General features: G+C 27.5%; 1 protein-coding gene across 3 annotated transcripts in view; it reads right to left on the bottom strand.

The window, feature by feature from the left end:
• Positions 1 to 20,188, bottom strand: part of LOC109608369 (uncharacterized) — a 49,253-nt gene extending 29,065 nt beyond the window's left edge. Inside the window, exons 1-3 of one of the 3 annotated variants that reach the window (XM_049961554.1) lie at positions 20,118 to 20,146; positions 19,959 to 20,057; positions 7,822 to 8,114 (exon numbers count right to left, since the gene is read on the bottom strand). In XM_049961554.1, coding sequence (XP_049817511.1) covers positions 7,822 to 8,114 — 293 coding nt within the window. In that variant the 5' untranslated portion in view covers positions 19,959 to 20,057; positions 20,118 to 20,146. Of the gene's footprint in view, positions 1 to 7,821; positions 8,115 to 19,958 lie in introns of all 3 variants that reach the window. The other 2 variants (XM_020024792.2, XM_049961555.1) reach the window with 2 other exon arrangements.
• Between the last annotated feature and the right edge of the window lie 200 nt (positions 20,189 to 20,388).

Here is a 20,388-nt window from a genome sequence, read left to right as displayed (position 1 = left end):
GTATAATAACTACAAGCTTCTTGAATTGCACTGATCAACTCATTTAAATTTGTAAAATTTTTATGTCGAATTTGGGTATAAACGTGACCTCCCATGTTTTCTATAGGGTTGATGCCTAGAGATTGGGACGGGCAAGACACATACGAAAGTGTTACCTTTTTTAATCCAATAATTCGTCGTTTAACAAACGTACTGAGATAATTAAAATTTGCCCCACCTCATCCCCATTCTGGACGTTAAAATTGGATCATTGAATCTACGTGTTCCATTTCCTATGGCCCTGAGTGTACACTTAAAACAGAATAATTTGCCAACATTCCGCCACGGTGCGGGCACGGTTTTTCGCATTTATATTTAAATTTGATCGGTTTTAATCTTAGTCGGGACCTAATCGTTTCGTGTGTGTTAACTGGAAATACGAACATCCCTCCGTGACCTCCCCCACCTACCCCGAAAATATTGATCCCGATGACATTAATAATTGAGTTTCATGAGTGCCGACGTATTGAAAACTTGGCCCGGATTTAATTTTAAACTTATTATCCCGTCCGGAAGAAAAACGAGATGCCCGCACGGCATTTCATATTTCCTCGGTTTCGCGATGCCACGGCAAATATTTAGCGAGATTTACGGATCGTTTTTTGCGGAAGTTTTAAGAGCTCGCAGGACGAAAAGTTTTCGGCAGCCGTTCGATTTTTACGGAACGAATGAAATCAATTTTATTCGCTTTTGTTTTTCTATTCGCTAAGCCGCCAAGAAAAATAGAATCGGGGGGTGAAATCCTCGCAGATTGATGTTGACGGTCTTGGAGAACCGTTCGGGATTACATTCAAAAAGGGGACTTTCGATTTCCTGCTTGATAATTGTTTTATTTGCCTCCTTACTTACTTTATGAGTTTATTTATTTTTCATTTTAATTTTTTTTTTTTGCTTTAAAACTTTCTGGACTTTAATCTTAATAGATTAAAGGTAGCTTAAAGTTTTGTGCAGTTTTGTGGTTCAAACTGACTGATTTTAGATGTTCTATGGAACTTGGAATATGTTTTTTTGACTACACTATTAAATATCTTAAGTTTAGCAGAAATATCTCCATATCTTAGATGAAGATAATTTAATTATATATTTGTGGAAATTAGATTTATCTAATAACTAACAATACTTTCGGTATATTTTGAAATAATTAATATTTTTATTACTTAACTGTTAATAATACTTTTATCAAATAAAATATTTGGTAATTTTAACTTAAAAATAAATAAATTACACTGCATATATCTCACCAACCATTTTAAGTAAAAATGAAAATTTACGAGAACCTGGAATGTTAAAAATCCGGGTGGTAACGTTTCTAATTAAAACTTCACATACTTAAATTTCAACGTTTTGTGTCAGACATTTTATCATCTGATACAAAGAATACTTTTTGAATAAGTGGGAATTAATTGACCTAAATGCTTAAATTGTTTTATAAAAAGGAAACAATTTTTATATTCACATTATTTGTTATATCTTACTAGATAATTTATTATAGACGTGACAAGCGTGTATTTTTGTTCATTTTGTGTGTCACTATTTCTACGATATAGATTTATAGTGTATATTGACGAATTTCAAAGAACGTCAGTCGGTTGATGAATTTTCAGAAATGCCTGTTTACTGAAATACTGCTGAATTGAGACGTAACATTTCCAATTAAAGTTTAATGCCAAACATATTATCCATTACTATTTTTAATCATGTCTATATTGTGTCACTCCAGTTTATATTATCCCATCCCATTTATTCAACGATATATAAATCTATCAATTGATGTACATATCCTTTCATCTATTCGTCCTTTATCCTGAGAGTCTATTATCATTTCTTTCTTATATCCTTTCAGCTACTCACGCTTTCATCTGCCCATCTCAAAGAGTCAATTCAATTCATATTGTCACTCCATTGTCAATTTAATGTTATGATCTAATTTAATATTCAATTACTGATGAACGGGAAGTTTTTAATTCACCAACGTATTCACTATGAAAAGTTTGCTTGGCCTAGTTTCTAGTAATTACATCTTAGGGAAACAATTTTCGTGAACCTCTTTAAAAATTCATTAGACGAAATATTGTCGCGTTGGAAATGAAAACTTTTCCAGACACTAATCCCCCGATGGTTTTCTAGGAACGTCAACATCAATCTACGGGGATTTCGTTCGTGATACTATTTTCAAAGGAAATAGTGGGAAATTAAATTTATGACGGAATTCGCGGCATTCAATAGTGTTTTTGCGCCGAACAATTTATATTTCGTTTTAAGAAGTTTTCGTATTTTTATGAAATTCGACTCAAATTTTAATGTTACAATTTATTACCATAATTTCCGGAACAACTGGAAACGCCTGGAAATAATTTGGGCGTACAAAAATATAAATTTGTGGCACATAAAGTGCTTTTTATCTGTGGAACGAGAGGGGAGTAAAAAAGTACCCAACAATGGTTTTTTATCGGGCAAATAATACGTTAAAAACAAATGTTTAGCATCAAGTAAAGGGTGTCTCAAATTGATCTTCTGCGTATCTCAAATAATATTTTAATATACATAAACAAACGGAAAACAGTATTTTTCAAAGGTGATTATGTTAACTCTACTAAATATTTTAGTTGATAAAAGTATTCTTAACAATTAAGGAATAAAAATATTAATTATCTCAAAATGTATCAGAAATATTGTTATAGCTTAGCCAAATATAATTTATTATATGAAAACAATGTAATTTTACAAAGGTTTACAAAAATATATAATTTATGATATATTTCATTATCTTTATTTAAGATATAAAGATATGTCTGGTAAAAGAATAATTAATCTGAAATATCTCAAAAATGGCGGTGATAATCAAAATTACTCAAGGGCACCAATTTTAGGGAATTTATTTTAGAATAATACGTACTAAATATAAATACGATTGGACCAAAGTTTACAAAAAAAGAGAAATAAACAACTTTTGAAATTTAAATTTCAGGAGCTTTCTTTTCTTCTGGAGAATCTTTTAGAAACACCTTGTATAAACGACAAGGTTGCACAAAAATTTTTCCAAAATGCAAATTATCAAACGTATTTTGTTGAATAAATTGACATTTTTGTGTTAAACTTAAAATACATTTAATATTTAAAGTAGAAAGGTAAATTAAACGTCCCCAAAAAATATGCTTTATTATAAAGGATTAAATTTCTGAAATAGAAGCCTTTCAGATAATTTAATTCGGCCTACATCTGGGGGCGATTTTTTTATTAATTTTATAACAGTATATTTAATTAATTCGGCTAATTTTGTTGTGATTCAGCTTCCACCTTTGATGTTGCGTTCAAGTTGTTTTAAAGATGTTTACGATGTTATAAAATAAATAAACCTCAATAAAATTTTTTTCGACTTCTTCGCTAATTATGCCTGTCTGATGAACTTCGTGTGTTACTTACTTAAAGGGCACTTAATTAAAAGCTCCCCGAAACAATGTCGTTCAATGTCACAGCATCTCGAGCCTGAAAATTATATGAAACATTGTCATATATACTTCAATGGAAATATGGTTCGTCCCTTGTGTCTCTGAAATACGAACGCCCGGAGCACTACTCAAAAAGGACGTGTCCTGAAAAGTTTTCATCCCACCCCCCCATTCACATATACATAACTGAAAGTTGGCAAAGAAAGTCCAACCTAACAATCGATTCAGTAACAACCTAATTATCAGTTTTCTTATTTAGGATTTACACGGGAACGTAAGGCCTAAAACGGAGCCGAAGAGAAAGGGAATTTTCCTGTGCAATACACAATAAACCAATTTACTGCGAGTCCAAAAGCTGTTGCTCGAGCTTTAGCCTTTGAGAAGAAATGAATAACTGCTTTCCTTGTTATCTTTCGACTGACTTAACCTTAACACTGAGTTCGTTCACGCAGTAAATACAAAGATATAAATTATACGAGTGACTACTAAGCAATATTTATCATTTGTGTTATTGTCGATTTCGTCTTCGGTTTGATACGTTTCCATAAATTTCACGGCGAATTTAAAGCTCATTCCATCGGAAATGTAATTATCGCAGAAATTTGTTGGTTGGACGTAATCCAGTTATCCATTACCCGGTTTGAAGGAATAATAAAAATTGTAGGGCAAAATAACTGTCAATGGGGAATGTGGGTGTGCTATTAGATTTTGAAATATTTCGATTGTTTGCCTCAATTCCCAAAGGTGAAATACCTTTCGGTCGGATCGGAAAGGAGGACACTCGAGACACTTGTAGAAGGGAAATCCAATAAATCGTATGAAGATGTTTCCAGACGTGGACGCATTTAATGGCAAATAAAACAAAGTCTTTTTGATCCCTTCAAGGGATAAATTTTAAAATGTTTATTTTTCCGGGCATACATTATTCGGAGGGGAACTTCAGACGACCGGGCGTACGGGGGGATACAAATTTAATGCACTGGGAATGTTTTTTATCTAACTTCAAGAACGAGAGGGAGGAAATGATCTGGGCATTACTTTAAGCGTACAAAGGGACAAATTTAACAAAAGTTTTTTTATCGCTCAAAGAATTGGACGGTTAAGTAGGCAGTTCACAAGAATTATGTCTACTTAACACCAAACACTGAGATAATTACGAATTAATTTGCTTTTATAAAATATGTCCTAACTAACTAAATTGGCGAAGTAAGGTTTTAATTGTTTAACTTACAAATTGATGATACATTAGAGGGTGTATTTCTGAGATTTTAATAAAAATGCTTAGATATACAAAATTTTCTTTGACTTTCTTTATGTTTTAAAATATAAAATATTATTTGCTTGGCTGGGAGACAAGATATTTGAGGTACTTAAATAAAATAAATACGAAATCCAATAAATCTTATAAAGATGTTTTAAAGTATACTTGATTTATTTTACTGAAAGGAATAATAAAAATTTTATTTGCAGACTATCTTCAGTTTATTACTTTTCTCAAATATTATTTCAATTTCAGCAGCAGTTTCAATAATTTATACTGTCGACTCTGGTAATGATTTTATATTTGGATGTAAATATATTGTTCCACGAACAATTTCATTAGACACGATTGATTTTAGAGAATAAATAAACATTTTCCATTATTAAATAAATTCCTAAATCACACTAAAAAATATTACTTCCATTTGTTGGACAAGAAAAAAAAATATATAAATACGTGTCAATTCAATAATGTCAGATGTTCTTGGAAATTTCCTGAAACAGACAATAAATTTCCTGGAGACAGTGAGAATGACAATGTCTGGATGTAATACATAAAGTCACATGAAAAAAATGCGGACGTAACGCGTGGGTAACAAATAGCGTGACAAAAAATACAATTTTAGAAGACACTACAGATAAATTATATAAAATTTTGTTATAAAACATGTTCGTGTTTTATACACGTAGCTGAAATGAGAAAAATCACGAAAGGCATTTTCTTCATTCGTGATCTGTTGCTGAAGTTTAAAAAATGGCGAATGCGTGTTTAAAATGACAGGCGTTAATAGTTTTAAAAATGGCGAATGCACTATTATTTTTTTAAAAAATGGCGAATGCATCATTTTTAAAAATGGCGAATGCGGTCTTTATTTAGTATTTACAAATGATTCAAACACAATAAATATTTAAGCCGAAACTAATTTTTTCATAAAAATAATTAGCAAAATATATTTTATTCATTCAATCGTTCAACTTTTAAATTATATTAATATAATTTTTATTTATGTATATTTTACAAAATATTTTATTATTTATTTCTAATAAGACCTTTTGTTATTTTAATTTATAATTTGTAATTAATTTTTTTATATTTCAATTTTTATATTAAAAGATGTAATTATATTTTTTATACATACTTAAAAATAAATAAAAATATTCAATATTTTATTGTTTTTTATATTTATAATAGCTAATTAATTATTAATTTTAAGAAATTTTAAATTATTTTATATGTATTTAATAATATATTAAGACTTAATAGTTTAGTTGAGACAATTTCTTTTATAAAAATATATATTTTTAACCTATATCAAAAAACTGATTCTTTTAAAAACATACCAAATTAATATTGAGATTCTTTTTAAGAAAAAATATTTTATTCAATTTATTTATCATCATATAACTTAATATTAAAAAAAAATAAGCTGTAATTTTATGCATAATTAATAAATGTAAAAGTAATAAACCAAATACTGTATTGAATTAAAAAAAATTATTGAAATTGATATATTTTTTACTTTTTAGATAAAATATTATTTAAAATGTAATATATTTTTATAAAAAATATAATAGAAAATATGTGGTGGATTATTTAAACAATTATTTTGATGGTAAAATTGTATTTTTTTTTTAAATGAATTATTTTATAAAAATTAACAAAATTATAATGTAATATTTAAGTCGAAACAAATTTTTTTCATAATAATAATTAGCAAAATATAAATAAAATATATTAATATAATTTTTATCTTTGTATATTTTACAAAATATTTTATTATTTATGTCTAATAAGACCTTTTGTTATTGTAATTTATAATTTGTAATTAATTTTTTTATATTTCAATTTTTATACTAAAAAATGTAATTATATTTTTTATATATACTTAAAAATAAATAAAAATATTCAATATTTTATTGTTTTTTAATTTTAAGAAATTTTAAATTATTTTTTATATGTATTTAACAATTTATTAAGACTTAATGTTTAGTTGAGATAATTTCTTTTATAAAAGTATATATTTGTTTGTAATTTATCATTCAACTTCTATGTTGAAAAAATATAATTATACTTATTATAAAATACTGAATTATTTTTAATAAAATTTATTTTTTGCATTCTATCCTTAAAATTTTACGGTAAAAAATATATATTAATATTTTTTATGTATATTTTATAAAATTTTAAGATTACTATTTATTTTTATTAGGAATAACCAAGTTGCAACAATTTTTTGACTAAAATAATCAATTTTTTCTTTGTATTTCAATGTCATTTTACGTTGAAACATATTTTTTCTCTTTATAAATACTTTTTTGAGATTTTAGTTTTTTTTTTTAATTTACTATTTTGATGTTATTTTAAAAATATTGTTTTAATTTTTTTACATAAATTTGCTTCATAAAAGAGACAATTAAATTTCTGGATGTAGTGAGGCTGAAATGTCACATGGAAAAAGATGCAGGAGGAGCACGTGGATAACAAATAACGTGGTAAAAATATAATTTAAGAACACGATACAGATAACTTACATAAAATCTGGTTATGAAAGATATTGTTTCTTATAAATAGAGTAACTGACGGTTAAAGCACTTTTTAAAAAAAAATGGCGAATGCGCTTTATATTACAATTTGACTTATGTATGTATAAATAATTAATTATTAATTAATATGCATATATTAATAAATTGGAACGGCTTTAAATTTTTAATCAGCATAACGGTGCGTGATTTAAGGGAATTTAAATATAATGAATGTTAAAGTTACAAACTTTAAATAAACAAGAATTAGAATTAAATAACATGTTTATGCATGAAGTAACAAATCCTGTTCTTTCGTATTGTCTGATTATAATGGTTATTTTCGTACTGACAACACACCAAGCACCCTCGATAGAAGCTCGGGAGACTGAGCATTGATTTCTGTTAATGTAAACAAATTTTCGTGAACATTCTTTATTTTCCTCTTGTCCTGTTCCCCTTGCCACACCCCAACTTGAACTTGTTGCGTGGCAGCCAAAATTGCGTTCGATTGCCGGAAAACAAAACAAAAATAAAACAGCATCATACTTACCCCCCGATGCTTCTGGAGGTGGCGTAGTATGGTTCCCAGATGTTGTCCGAAAATGGGTCTCTGGCCATCGGGATTTCGTTAGTGATCTCGGCCGCACGGGACTGTCTTTTCGAAAACCGCCACATCTCTTTAAGCTCGTTGCAAGTGGGCTCATCCTCGATCGCGTGCTTGTTCAGTACCACTTCACCGGACTTGTAGTCCTTTGTTCTAGGCACGGCGAACGCCGACACCGTTACAACGAAATATATCCACCAAATGTATAAACTCGATATTGACGTCGGATACGCTTGCATCTGGAAATAATCGGTCGGGTTTAATAAACGGGGGCCTATAAACTCAGCCAATTTCCGACAGACCCGAATCCAAAGTAACCGGCCGGACGTAATTCGGTGCCCGGACCCCCCGGGGCGACGAAATTACAAGTCCGGAAACTGTTTGCTACAATTTTTTTTTTCTCTGGATGTCCGTACGTTCCGGTTACTTTGCACTTTTTGAACTTTCACAGGCTGAAGCAGTGCAATAATTGGGCCGTGCGCCGGATTTTTTAACAGGCTTTAAAAAGTGTTAACGTAAAGGACGACGTACGAGAAGGTCTCGTGTATTCGCCGGGTAACCTAATTATCCCGGCAAATATTGCATTACTTTCCTGTCTGCTACGAAAACATGCACGCATGCATCGCATCCACAAACAAAATTAGTTCGCAACTTAATTATCATGTATCAGATATATTTCTACGTAGCACGGTGCGGTGTTTGCACCCAAATTATTCCTGCTTGCATTTAGCCGGAGCACACATGTTTAAACTAATAATTTAAAACTTTTACGTATTCATTAAGTTTAGAAACTGTGTTCTACAAGGTGTTTTTTACACATGGACGTACAACAGATAAATAAATGTTTACACGTTTATTTACAGTGAATTCTTTTATGTAAATAATCAATAATTGCAAATAATTGCTTTTCCTGTTGAAGAACTTTAACAACCTAATAATTTAAGACTTTCATATATGATTTTGATGTGTGTTTTTCACATTTATTTTCAAAATTTGTTAAATAAAATAAATATTTACACTTTGAAATATATAATAAATAATAATAAAACCGAGTATTTAATTTTTTGCTGAAGACATTTTAAAAAACGTGTTTCTACCGAATATTTTATGTGCATTGTTGATATTTTAAAAATAAAATAAATAGATTTATAAATTAAAAAATTATAAAACCCTAATTTTAACTTTCTTTGCTGGAGAACATGTTTAACGTATATTTGCACTAATAATTTAAGAATTTTCTGTAATTATGGTGATCTTTTAATTTTGAAAACGTGATTCTACAGATTGTTTTTTACTAATTATAAAATTTTTTGATGGAGAACATGTTTAATACTTTTCTGTAATTATTGTGACATTTTAGTTTTGAAAATATGATTCTACAGATTATTTTTTACAGTGAAATGTATTAAGTATATTTTAATAAATGATGAAACCTTAATTATTAGTTTTTTTGCTGGAAAGTATCTGTAATTATTGTGATCTTTTAGTTTTGAAAATGTGATTCTAAAGAATATTTTCTACAGTGAAATGTGTTATGTATATTTTAATAAATGATGAAACTCTAATTATATTTTTTTGCTGGAGACTAAAATATATTTACATTAATAATTTAAGACTTTTCTGTAATTATTGTGACGTTTTAGTTTTGAAATTGTGATTCTACCGATTATTTTATACAGTGAAATGTGTTAAGTATATTTTAATAAATGATGAGACCCTAATTATAAGTTTTTTTTTTTGCTGGAGACTAACATATATTTACACTAATAATTTAAGACTCTTCTGTAATTATTGTGACGTTTTAGTTTTGAAAATGTGATTCTACAGATTATTTTCTATAGTGAAATGTGTTATGTATATTTTAATAAATGATGAAACCCTAATAATAAGTTTTTTTTTTGCTGGAAACAAACATATATTTACACTAATAATTTATGAGTTTTCTGTAATTATTATGACATTTTAGTTTTGAAAATGTGATTCTACAGATTATTTTCTATATTGAAATGTGTTATGTATATTTTAATATATGATGAAACCCTAATTATAAGTTTTTTTTTTGCTGGAGACTAACATATATTTACACTACTAATTTAAGACTTTTCTGTAATTATTGTGACATTTTAGTTTTGAAAATGTTATTCTACCGATTATTTTTTACAGTGAAATGTGTTAAGTATATTTTAATAAATGATGAAATTATAATTATTAGTTTTTTTTGCTGGAGAACATGTTTATACATATTTACACTAATAATTTAAGACTTTTCTGTAATTATTGTGACGTTCTAGTTTTGAAAAAGTAATTCTACAGATTGTTTTCTATAGTAAAATAAGTTAAGTATATTTTAATAAATGATAAAACCCTAATTATAAGTTTTTTTTCTGAAGAACATGTATAACAAATATTTACACTAATAATTTAAGACTTTTCTGTAATTATTGTGACATTTTAGTTTTGAAAATGTGATTCTATAGATTATTTTCTACAGTGAAATGTGTTAAGTATATTTTAATAAATAATGAAACCATAATTATTAGTTTTCTTTTCTGAAGAACATGTTTAATACATATTTAGATTAATAATTTAAAACATTTTTGTAATTATTGTGACCTTTTAGGTTTGAAAATGGTGATTCCGCCGATTGCTTTTTACAGTAAAATGTGTTAAGTATATTTTAATAAATGATGGAAATCTAATTGCTTTTTTTTTTGCTGGAGATCATGCTTAACACATGTTTACACTAATAATTTAAGACTTCTGTAATTATTGTGACCTATTAGTTTTGAAAATGTGATTCCACCGATTGTTTTCTACAGTGAAAGCCATTAGCCTCCTTCAACAACAGTTTCTTAGCAAAGTTTTGGATGCAAATACTCATCTGTGTGTCCACTAGTATTTCTGAACTCCACCAACTAGAATAAACTAATTTGGTGTGACCGTAATTGAAAAAGGATCAAGGTAATTCGCGTTTGGCTTTACAAGTAATACAATTTATCTTATTATTGGCCTCCACCCTGTACGACTATGTGGTGTACTCCAAATAATCTCAGTTAATGCACCTCCGTGTAATGCTGGCGTGAATGTTTGCTAACTTGTTTGTTCTTGTTAGTTTCGCAAATTAATTTTATGTCATAGTTTAGTTTTAGTAATTACGTTTATTAGTATTTGATGGGGATTGTGTTTTAATTTCGCAGAGGCGATGACTTCTTTAGGCGTTAATCTCTCACCAAAATTTGTCTGGAAGGTCGAATCTCCATTATTAAATTATCATTTTAATAAATTACGGTGTCAAGGAGCTTATCTTGTTATAAGGAACTTTAATTCTGTGTAACTTAGTTTAAGCTTTTTTTTGTTTCGAGGCTTAAAAGAAGGTGCTTAAGCAAACAAGATTAGCTTTTGCGTTTTGATTTTGTGGTCTGGCTTTCTGGAAAACTGATATTAAAATTTTCAAGGCGGACGGAATAATTTATACGATGTTCATGGCCTTTCGGAAATGTCATAGAGTAAATATACCGTCTTTTTCAAATCATTATAAAAGGAATGATACGATCTTGGACCGAAAGGAAACTGTTATTAAAATTCTTTAATAATTTTAAATCCTCACGCTGCCATTATTATTTGTGAATTTTCGAATCTCTCTCCCTTCAAATCCAGTTCGTAATCCGTAACATACGACAATAAAATATATTCAGGGTTTAGCGATAAAGCTTCAGTTATGGGGGATTTAGACCCGAAAATATACGTTTTGAAAAATTTATGATGTGGGCTTAGACTAATAATTTAAACAATCCGACATATTTTGTTTTGTGTAAATATAGTAATTTCATGTTTAGATTATTTTTAAAAATTAATTAGTTATTAACTGCACCTCTTAAGCTTGTTGTAAACAATGTTACTAGCAAAATAAAATTTAATAAATATAAAACTGTGTTTAAAAATAGTGTTTGACATTATTAGATTCTAATAAAAATTTTTAAACAGAAGAAAATAATATAATAAATTGAATATATATGAATAGTATTTATAAAAAAATATACAGTGTATATATATACAGTGCTGGATAGAGAAATAACTATGTTTAACACATATTTATACTAATAGTTTAAGACTTCTGTAATTATTGTGACGTTTTAGTTTTGAAAATGTGATTCCACCGATTGTTTTCTACAGTAAAATGTGTTAAGTATATTTTAATAAATAATGATTATGCTGAAGAACATGTTTAACACATACTTACACTAATAATTTAAGACTTTTTGTAATTATTGTGACGTTTTAGTTTTGCAAATGTGATTCTACTGATTATTTTCCACAGTGAAATGTGTTAAGTATATTTTAATAACTGATGAAACTATAATTATTAGGTTTTTTTTGCAGGATACTATGTTTAACACATATTTATACTATTAATTTAAGACTTCTGTAATTATTATCATCTTTTAGTTTTGAAAATGCGATTCCACCGATTGTTTTCTACAGAAAAATGTGTTAAGTATATTTTAATAAATGATGAAACTCTAATTATCTTTTTCTTTGCTGAAGAACATGTTTAACACATACTTACACTAATAATTTAAGACTTTTCTGTAATTATTGTGACCTATTAGTTTTGAAAATATGATTCTATAGATTATTTTCTACAGTAAAATGTGTTAAGTACATTTTAATAAATAATGAAACCATAATTATTAGTTTTTTTTGCAGGATACTATGTTTAACACATATTTATGCTAATAATTTAAGACTTCTGTAATTATTGTTACCTTTTAGTTTTAAAAATGTGATTCCACCGATTGTTTTCTACAGTAAAATGTGTTAAGTGTTTAAAAATATTGTTTGACGTTATTAGATTCTAATAAAAATTTTTAAAGAGAAGAAAATAATATAATAAATGGAATTGTATTTATAAAAAAAATATACAGAAACATTTTATTTTAATATAATTACACTATGCAATTCTTACTATAATTATTCATTTTGTACCTAAATCAAAATAATTTCTATTTAAATTGAACCTGAAACAAAATAAATGCTCACATAAATTCAATAATTTATACATTATAACTTAGATTCAACGAGATATTGACAACGGTCGTTTGAAATTAAATTCAACAACTCTTCAATTAATAACCACAAATTTGATGATTTTTGGTCTTTTAATCGAGATTTCACGTCGTTCCATAAGTTTTCAATTGGATTCAGATCCGGACTTTGAACTGGCCAATCGAGAACTTCAACACCTTTTAACCAATTTTGTACAACTTTGAACGTATTCTTTAGAACATTATCATACATAAAAATCCATGTCACTGATAAATTATCTGTTGGCAAATGGTTCTATTACATTTCTCATGATGTTGCTATACATAAAACAGTCCATTTTACCAACAATTTCCTGTAATAGTACTATACCATGCCAAGAAAAGGAATCCCACTCCCAACGTTTCCTCCACAGTGTTTCAAAGTTTTTTTGATATTCACCATCTGATCCTATTCTATTGAACATGGATTCATCACTTTTTTATATCAATGGTTTCTTTACTAAAATAGGTCATTGCAAGTTATTCTACTAGACACACTGATGTACGATTCAATTAATTCATTTTTTATTTGCCTCGAAGACAAGAAAGGATTTCGTTTATTGATTCTTCCCATTTGTCTGTCTATAAAAGGAGTTAGCTTTTTGTTAGGACGTTTTCTTACTGTATTCTCAATTGTGTTTACTGTGTCATATTTGTTAATAACATTGCCATGTTCCTTTCCTTACAGTGAAAGTGTGATATTCAGTAAAATAATATAAACTCTCCTAAGAATAAATTCTTATTATTAAGAGTATTGTTAAATAGTTTTTTTGACCAACCAAATTAGATTAAAATGTGGGTTTAAACTATTGTAATATTTCCTACATTTTTAAGACGTGTGACAAAAAAAGCAAAAAAAAAACGTATAAAGTATTGAAAAATTTGAATCAATACTTTTTCTCTAGAAATGTGACTTTATTCAGATTTAGTAATCTTTATTAGAAGGCATAAAATTCTTTGTAAAACAATGTGTTTATTAAAAATTTTATCTCCATCACAAAAATGGTTCAGCTTCCTGAAACTGCTTGCCCCATTTCGTCGGCGAGATTTTAAAATGAGAAACCCGTCGTCCCAGTCGTATGGGTATAATTTAATACAATGGACAAAATCGAGTTTTTGGACATCCAGTTAAGGAACTGCCTGTTGAGCTGAACACTAATAAGTGTCCCCTTACTGCGAAAAGATAATTAAATTCGTGACTGGAAAATATAATGAAATAATAAATCACACCGGCTGAAAATGTCTAACGGAAGAGCATAAAAGAAAACCATAAAAGTAATTACTTACATACACTCGTTCTTTGCACATGAATCGGAAAACACCGAATGCTGTGACAGAAGTGTTAAAGTAATTGTAAAGAGGGGTGTTTGTATTCGACATCGGGTATCGGCCATTATTTTTAGTTCTTTTGTATGCATATTTGTTGCGTGGGGGACAAATTTGAAAGGCTTTAAAAGTTTATTGTTGGGCAAAAGCCGATGTAATTTATGAAATGTGCCACACGTTGATTTCGATTTTTATTTTTATAACGAAATCGTAGAACACACCGAAACATGTGGTAACACGAAAAATACACGGTCCATTCGAGTTGCCGGGAATGTGGAGTGATGGCGAAACTTTAAGGTCATTAACTCCCACGTGAAGTTCATTATTTAGAATTAATTTCATTTCAAGCCCCATTGTTGTTCACATAATCTCAACATTTTGATAAAGTATGGCCGTCGCTTCTTGTTCGTGCAGATGCTATTCAGGAAATGTACTGAGTGATGCAGGAAATACTTCATTTAGAGTGGACAATTTAAATTTCCTAGATTAAATTTACATTTTGTATATTTAATATACTTAAAAATAAACAAAATTCCATTTCTTCTTCGCTTCATTCTTAATTTATCTATTGTTTAACACCGTAAAATGCCTCAAAGAAGACTTTCTTCTGAAGATTTTGTTGCTGTAATTGCAATTTTGAAACATGTCAGTCTGAGTCAACAATAAGTAGCTCAAATGTCTCACAAAGTGTAGCAAATATTGCTTGAAAACCTTATTGGCAAACTGGTAATATTGATGTACAACAAGGAGGTAACAATAACCACAAGACAGAACCGTTAGCAGATTATTTCTGCACATTTTCTTCATCAAGGCTTCATGTAGACGTAGGAATCACTGTAAGTCTGTCTACCATCAGAAGAAGGTTACATGAAGCTGGTTTTAGAGTCAGAAGACGTTTTCGACACTCCCTGTTAAACAGGGATAAACCTATTTGGACAAGACGTGAACCTGGTGAGAGATATCATGAGCAAAACATGGCTCTAACTATTGCTTGTAGAGATGTTTCTGTAATAGTGTGGGGTGGACTTTCTTTAGAGACACACACATTGTTGAGTTGCTCATATTAAACTAAGGAACTATAAATGCTCGTCGATATCACGACTGAGTTATTCTACCAATTATTGTTCCATTTGCTCAAAAATTTGGACCAGATTTCGTTGTTGTAGACAATAATGCCCAACCTCAACGTTCCAGACATAAATTTGTCGTTGAAAAATCATGACATTACTCATATATAGTGGCCTCCACGATCACCAGACTGCAATCCAATTGAACACGTATGGGACCATCTTCAAAGACAAATTTACACTCTAAATCACCAACCTCAAAATTTGGAGAAGTTTGCTAATGATTTTAGAGAAGATTGGCTGGCTGTGGATCAAGAATTTATTCGCTCACTAATTTGGAGTCTGTCAAGGAGGGTGGAAGCTGTTCGTAGAGCAAGAGGAGGCCAAGTACTGATTGGAAAAATGTAGCTGTTAATGTTATGTTTTTTTTATTTTAATTAATTTTGTTTTATTTGATGAAATTAGTTTTATTACTGGTTTAAAAGTTCTACAATTTTGTTTAATTTATGCACTCTACAATATTGTTTATTAAAATTATAATAATAATTCAACTTATCCACTGAATGTGAGCGTTCTATTTTCTGTCACTGAGTACATATTGAGTTACCGAAGCTCTTCTTCATATCTTGAAAGTTTTAATGGACTGCTTCCGCACTTCAACAAATTCCTAATGGTCCATGCAAAACTTCCCGATATAAACAAAGTAATATGGACAAGTTTTCTTATCTTTACCCGATCAATACAAGTTCGCCTCATTGAAACAGACCATGGAGGCCGTAAAAAGCAACAATGTACACTAACTATCTTCTAAAATGAAAGAAATAAGGTAATGCACGTCATAAAACTCAACTTTTCCACTTTTAAAATGGAACGCAACGAGTTCACGAAACTAAACATCGAGAATTGTACTTTTATTGTATTTTTTCATACATCCGAAGCAAACTAATGAAGTTTGCACCACTTAACAAATTAGACCGGTTGCGCTCCCCCATTGTTGATTAGCTTAACAACAAAACCACGTTAAAAAAGCATCAATCAACGTAGTTAACGGGAAAAATGTAAAATTAAAATATATCGTCGATCAACGACGTTCGGGCGTGTTTAACGTTTTCAATCGGCTTTAATTAGAATTTGAAGGTTCGCGAGCCGGTGCGTGAGCCAGAATCGTTTTATTTTCATGTGACGAAGCTGAAGACCATGTACAAAAACTCTCCACCAGCTCCGATCAATCCGTAAACGAAAATCCATTAATGTTGATAAATGCCGGGGATTAATGACGACGACTACGCGTTTTTATTTTTTTGGCTGTTTCGAATTATTACTCATGCAAGCCAATGTATATATACATTGTGACGACGTATTAATATTCTAATTCATGCGTCCATTCATATTAAACAGTTTGTGCCTTTTTTTATTTGCCGAACGGATCCCTGAATATTTGATACGGTGGGATTGTCTATTCAAATTAGTGCTATTGTTTGATTTATGTACGATATCCAAACACAAATAAACAAATCAACAATGTTCATTACTGGGAATGCGACGCTGAATAATAAGGATAAACGATTTTGGGCCATGAAATGTTTTTAATTTCACTGTTCGACGTTTCAAACTGTAATTGGTTCGCGGTTTGAAGTTGGGGGCAATTAAAATTTGGTCGGCTAAACTTTTATGGTAATAAACCCTGTTTGTTTAACATTGCTTAATGTTGAATATTATTTAAGATAATACGTTTAGATTAAGGGTACGCGTTACAGTCCCCGGTCTGTTTTCAGGCAAATTATTAATTTTGCCTGTAAACACCAAACTTGAAATGTAATTTATGTTGGTGGTCTTTAGTTGAGTATTTTATAATTAATTTTTTCATTGTCTAGATGTAGGTGTCGTTTATTTTTTTTTGTTTTGTTTCGTTCACTTGTCACCGAGAAAATTCATTTAGTTGACTTCAGTCGCATTGTTTGTTTCAGGAGGCTTCTATATTTCATAATTTAGTGAAGTACTTATTTAAATATTTATAGATGTTTTTTCATTTTACTTTATAACATATATATTTTAGGTACAAAAATGTGAAAAATAATTATTTATTTTTAAAAATAATATTAATTATTTTATACAAAACGATTATTTGAGAATATATTTTTATCTATTAATTATTAATAGAAATAAAATTGTTATAAATTAAAAATTGCACAATTTAAATAAAAATGAGTAGTAATAGTAAAATTAAATTTTTAAAGTATAATTAATCTTTAATTTGCATTTAAATTTATCATTTAAATTTGTAGTAAAAAAATTTCAATATTGAAAATTAAAAAAAAAAAACTGTAAATCAATTTATATATAGTAAGTTATAGTTTTTAGAAAGAATTTTAATCTTTTTCTGTTATTTTAACTATTTTCAATTTTGAACTGTATTTAATAGGTAGTTAATATATATTTTTTTATATTTTATTATCTTTCATTTAGAATTAATTTAATATAAAATAAACAAAATATAAATTATTTGTTTTCTCTATTTTTTAGTAATATTTAATTGTCAAGTCTATTTAATAAACATTTAATATATTTTTTTTATTTTATTAGCTTTTTGTTTTTTTTCCATTTAATTTATTAAAAAAAAAACAAAATGTATTAATAATTAATTTTTTAATAAATTTTTTATATAATATTTTTGATATTTTATTAGCTTTTAAAAAAAATTTTTGTTCATTTCAATTTAATAAAAATATACAAAATTTATTATAAATTATTTGTCTTCTTTGTTTCTTTAGTAATTTTTAATATTTAATAAATATGCAACGTAATTTTTTTATGTTATTAGCTTTTGAAAGAGATTTTTGTTCATTTCGATTTAATTTAATAAAAAATTAACAAAATATATTTTAAATTAATTTATCTTCTTTGTTATTTTAATAATTTTCAATTTTGAACTTTATTTCATTAAATATATAAATAAAACATTCATTAATGTTTTATTTATATATTTATGATATTTCATTAGCTTTTAAAAAATATTTTTGTTTATTTCGTTTTAATTTAATAAAAAATAAATGAAATATATTATAAATAAATTTGTCTTTTCATTTACTTTAATAATTTCCAATTTTGAACTGTATTTAATGAATATTTTATTTATATATTTATGGTATTTCATTAGCTTTTAATAGGGATTTTTGTTCATTTCGTTTTAATTTAATAAAATATGCTAAAAATTAAATTGTCTTCTTAGTTATTTCAATAATACTCAATTTTGAACCGTATTTAATAAATATTTTATATATATATTTTTCTTTTGATATTCAATTGGCTTTTAAAAAGATTTTTGTTCATTTCAATTTAATTTAATAAAAATAAACAAAATATGATATAAATTAAATTGTCTTTTCTGTTATTTTAACAAATTTCAATTTTGAACTGTATTTAATAGGCTTAATATTTTTTTTTTTTGATATTTTATTAGCTTCAAAAAATATTTTTATTCATTTACTTTTAATAAAAAATAAACAATATATATTATAAATTAATTTATAACTTTAAAATAACTGAGGAGACATTAAATAACAATTTAATGAATATTTTATATAATTTTTTTGATATTTTATTAGCTTTTGAAAAGAAGTTTTGTTCATTTTGATTTAATTTAAAAAAAATAAACAATTATCATGTCCGATATTAAAAAAATATTTAATATTGAATTGTAGTCAATATATTTTTCTGATATTTTATTAATTTTTAAAAAAATTTGTTTCCCATTAATGTTAATTAAAAATGAAAAAAAAAAAACTATTAAAAATTAATTTGTCATTTCTGTTATTTTAATAATGCTTTTGATTTAATTTTGTTTAAATTTATTACCAAAATTTATTTTTATTTATATTTTTTATTTTAAATAAATAATTTTATTTAAAATTTGTTATTTAATGCTTTTATTACAAATATTAATTTACACCAAATTTTATAATTATAAAAATATGTTATTAAATTTTATACATGTAAAATAATATAATGTTATATTATAATATAAAATAGTTTAAATTATATTGAATAACTTTTTTTTAATAAATATATATATAAAGGTTGTTTAGTAATTACATCTTCTGAATGTAAAAAACACCACGATTCGAAAATATTTTCAGATCAAATAAAATATAAAATATATTTATAAATATTTTCAGTAATACAATTTATATCACATTAATAAAATTCTAAAATTGGAATGGAAAATATTTTTTTATGAAATGAATAACATTTCAGGCCAATTAAAATTGTTTTTGTAAAGGATGTTTAAATGTGTTTTATTTATTTAATTTATATTTTATATAATAAAATAATATTAAAAATATGGAATATCGGTAAACAAACTCGAAATACAAGCAAAACATATAAATTGATTAAATTTAAAAATTACAAACAGAGTTTTCATGAATGGACTGAAAACAATCGCTGAAACGCACATATCTGAAAATCTAACGTAAATAAACACGTGCATTTAATTTATAAAATAAATTTAAAATGGTCATGCTTTTTTAAAATAAATTAAGTTAATATTAATAAATAAAAACATATATATATATACACAATTTATAAATTAGAAAAATGAAATTACCTTGTTAGTTGTTCTTCTGTTGTGTGCAAGAAACTACGGTGCTTTAATTTGAAAGGTGCAAATATTAAAGAAAAATCATCTTAATAATTGACAAGTCGTCTAAAATGTGACAATTTGCATCAGCGTGTAATAATAAATAAACAAGTGCTAGTGTCGTACTAAATCAGGTTAAGTAGTGTGTTGCCATTCTGTTAGCGTAGATACGTACACGATGATATGCCGAGTTCGAGCTTACGACTGCATCTCATGCGAGATTGCGAAAGACTAAAGCATGAAATAGGGTTGCCAGCAGGCAATGGCAGCCCTGCTGTGCTGCTCCTGGGCAAATACCTCATCGCTCTCTATCCCTCTACCCTCTACCCCTTCTCTCTACAACAGTCGACGCCCCCAAACTTTCTGGCGCTACGGCCGCGGCTACGACTGGTCCCAC

The sequence above is a fragment of the Aethina tumida genome, chromosome 1, assembly GCF_024364675.1.
Source record: "Aethina tumida isolate Nest 87 chromosome 1, icAetTumi1.1, whole genome shotgun sequence".
Classification (NCBI taxonomy): Eukaryota; Metazoa; Arthropoda; class Insecta; order Coleoptera; family Nitidulidae; genus Aethina; species Aethina tumida.
The sequence above is the reverse complement of the archived record's forward strand: the minus strand, read 5'-3'. Positions and strand labels throughout refer to the sequence as shown.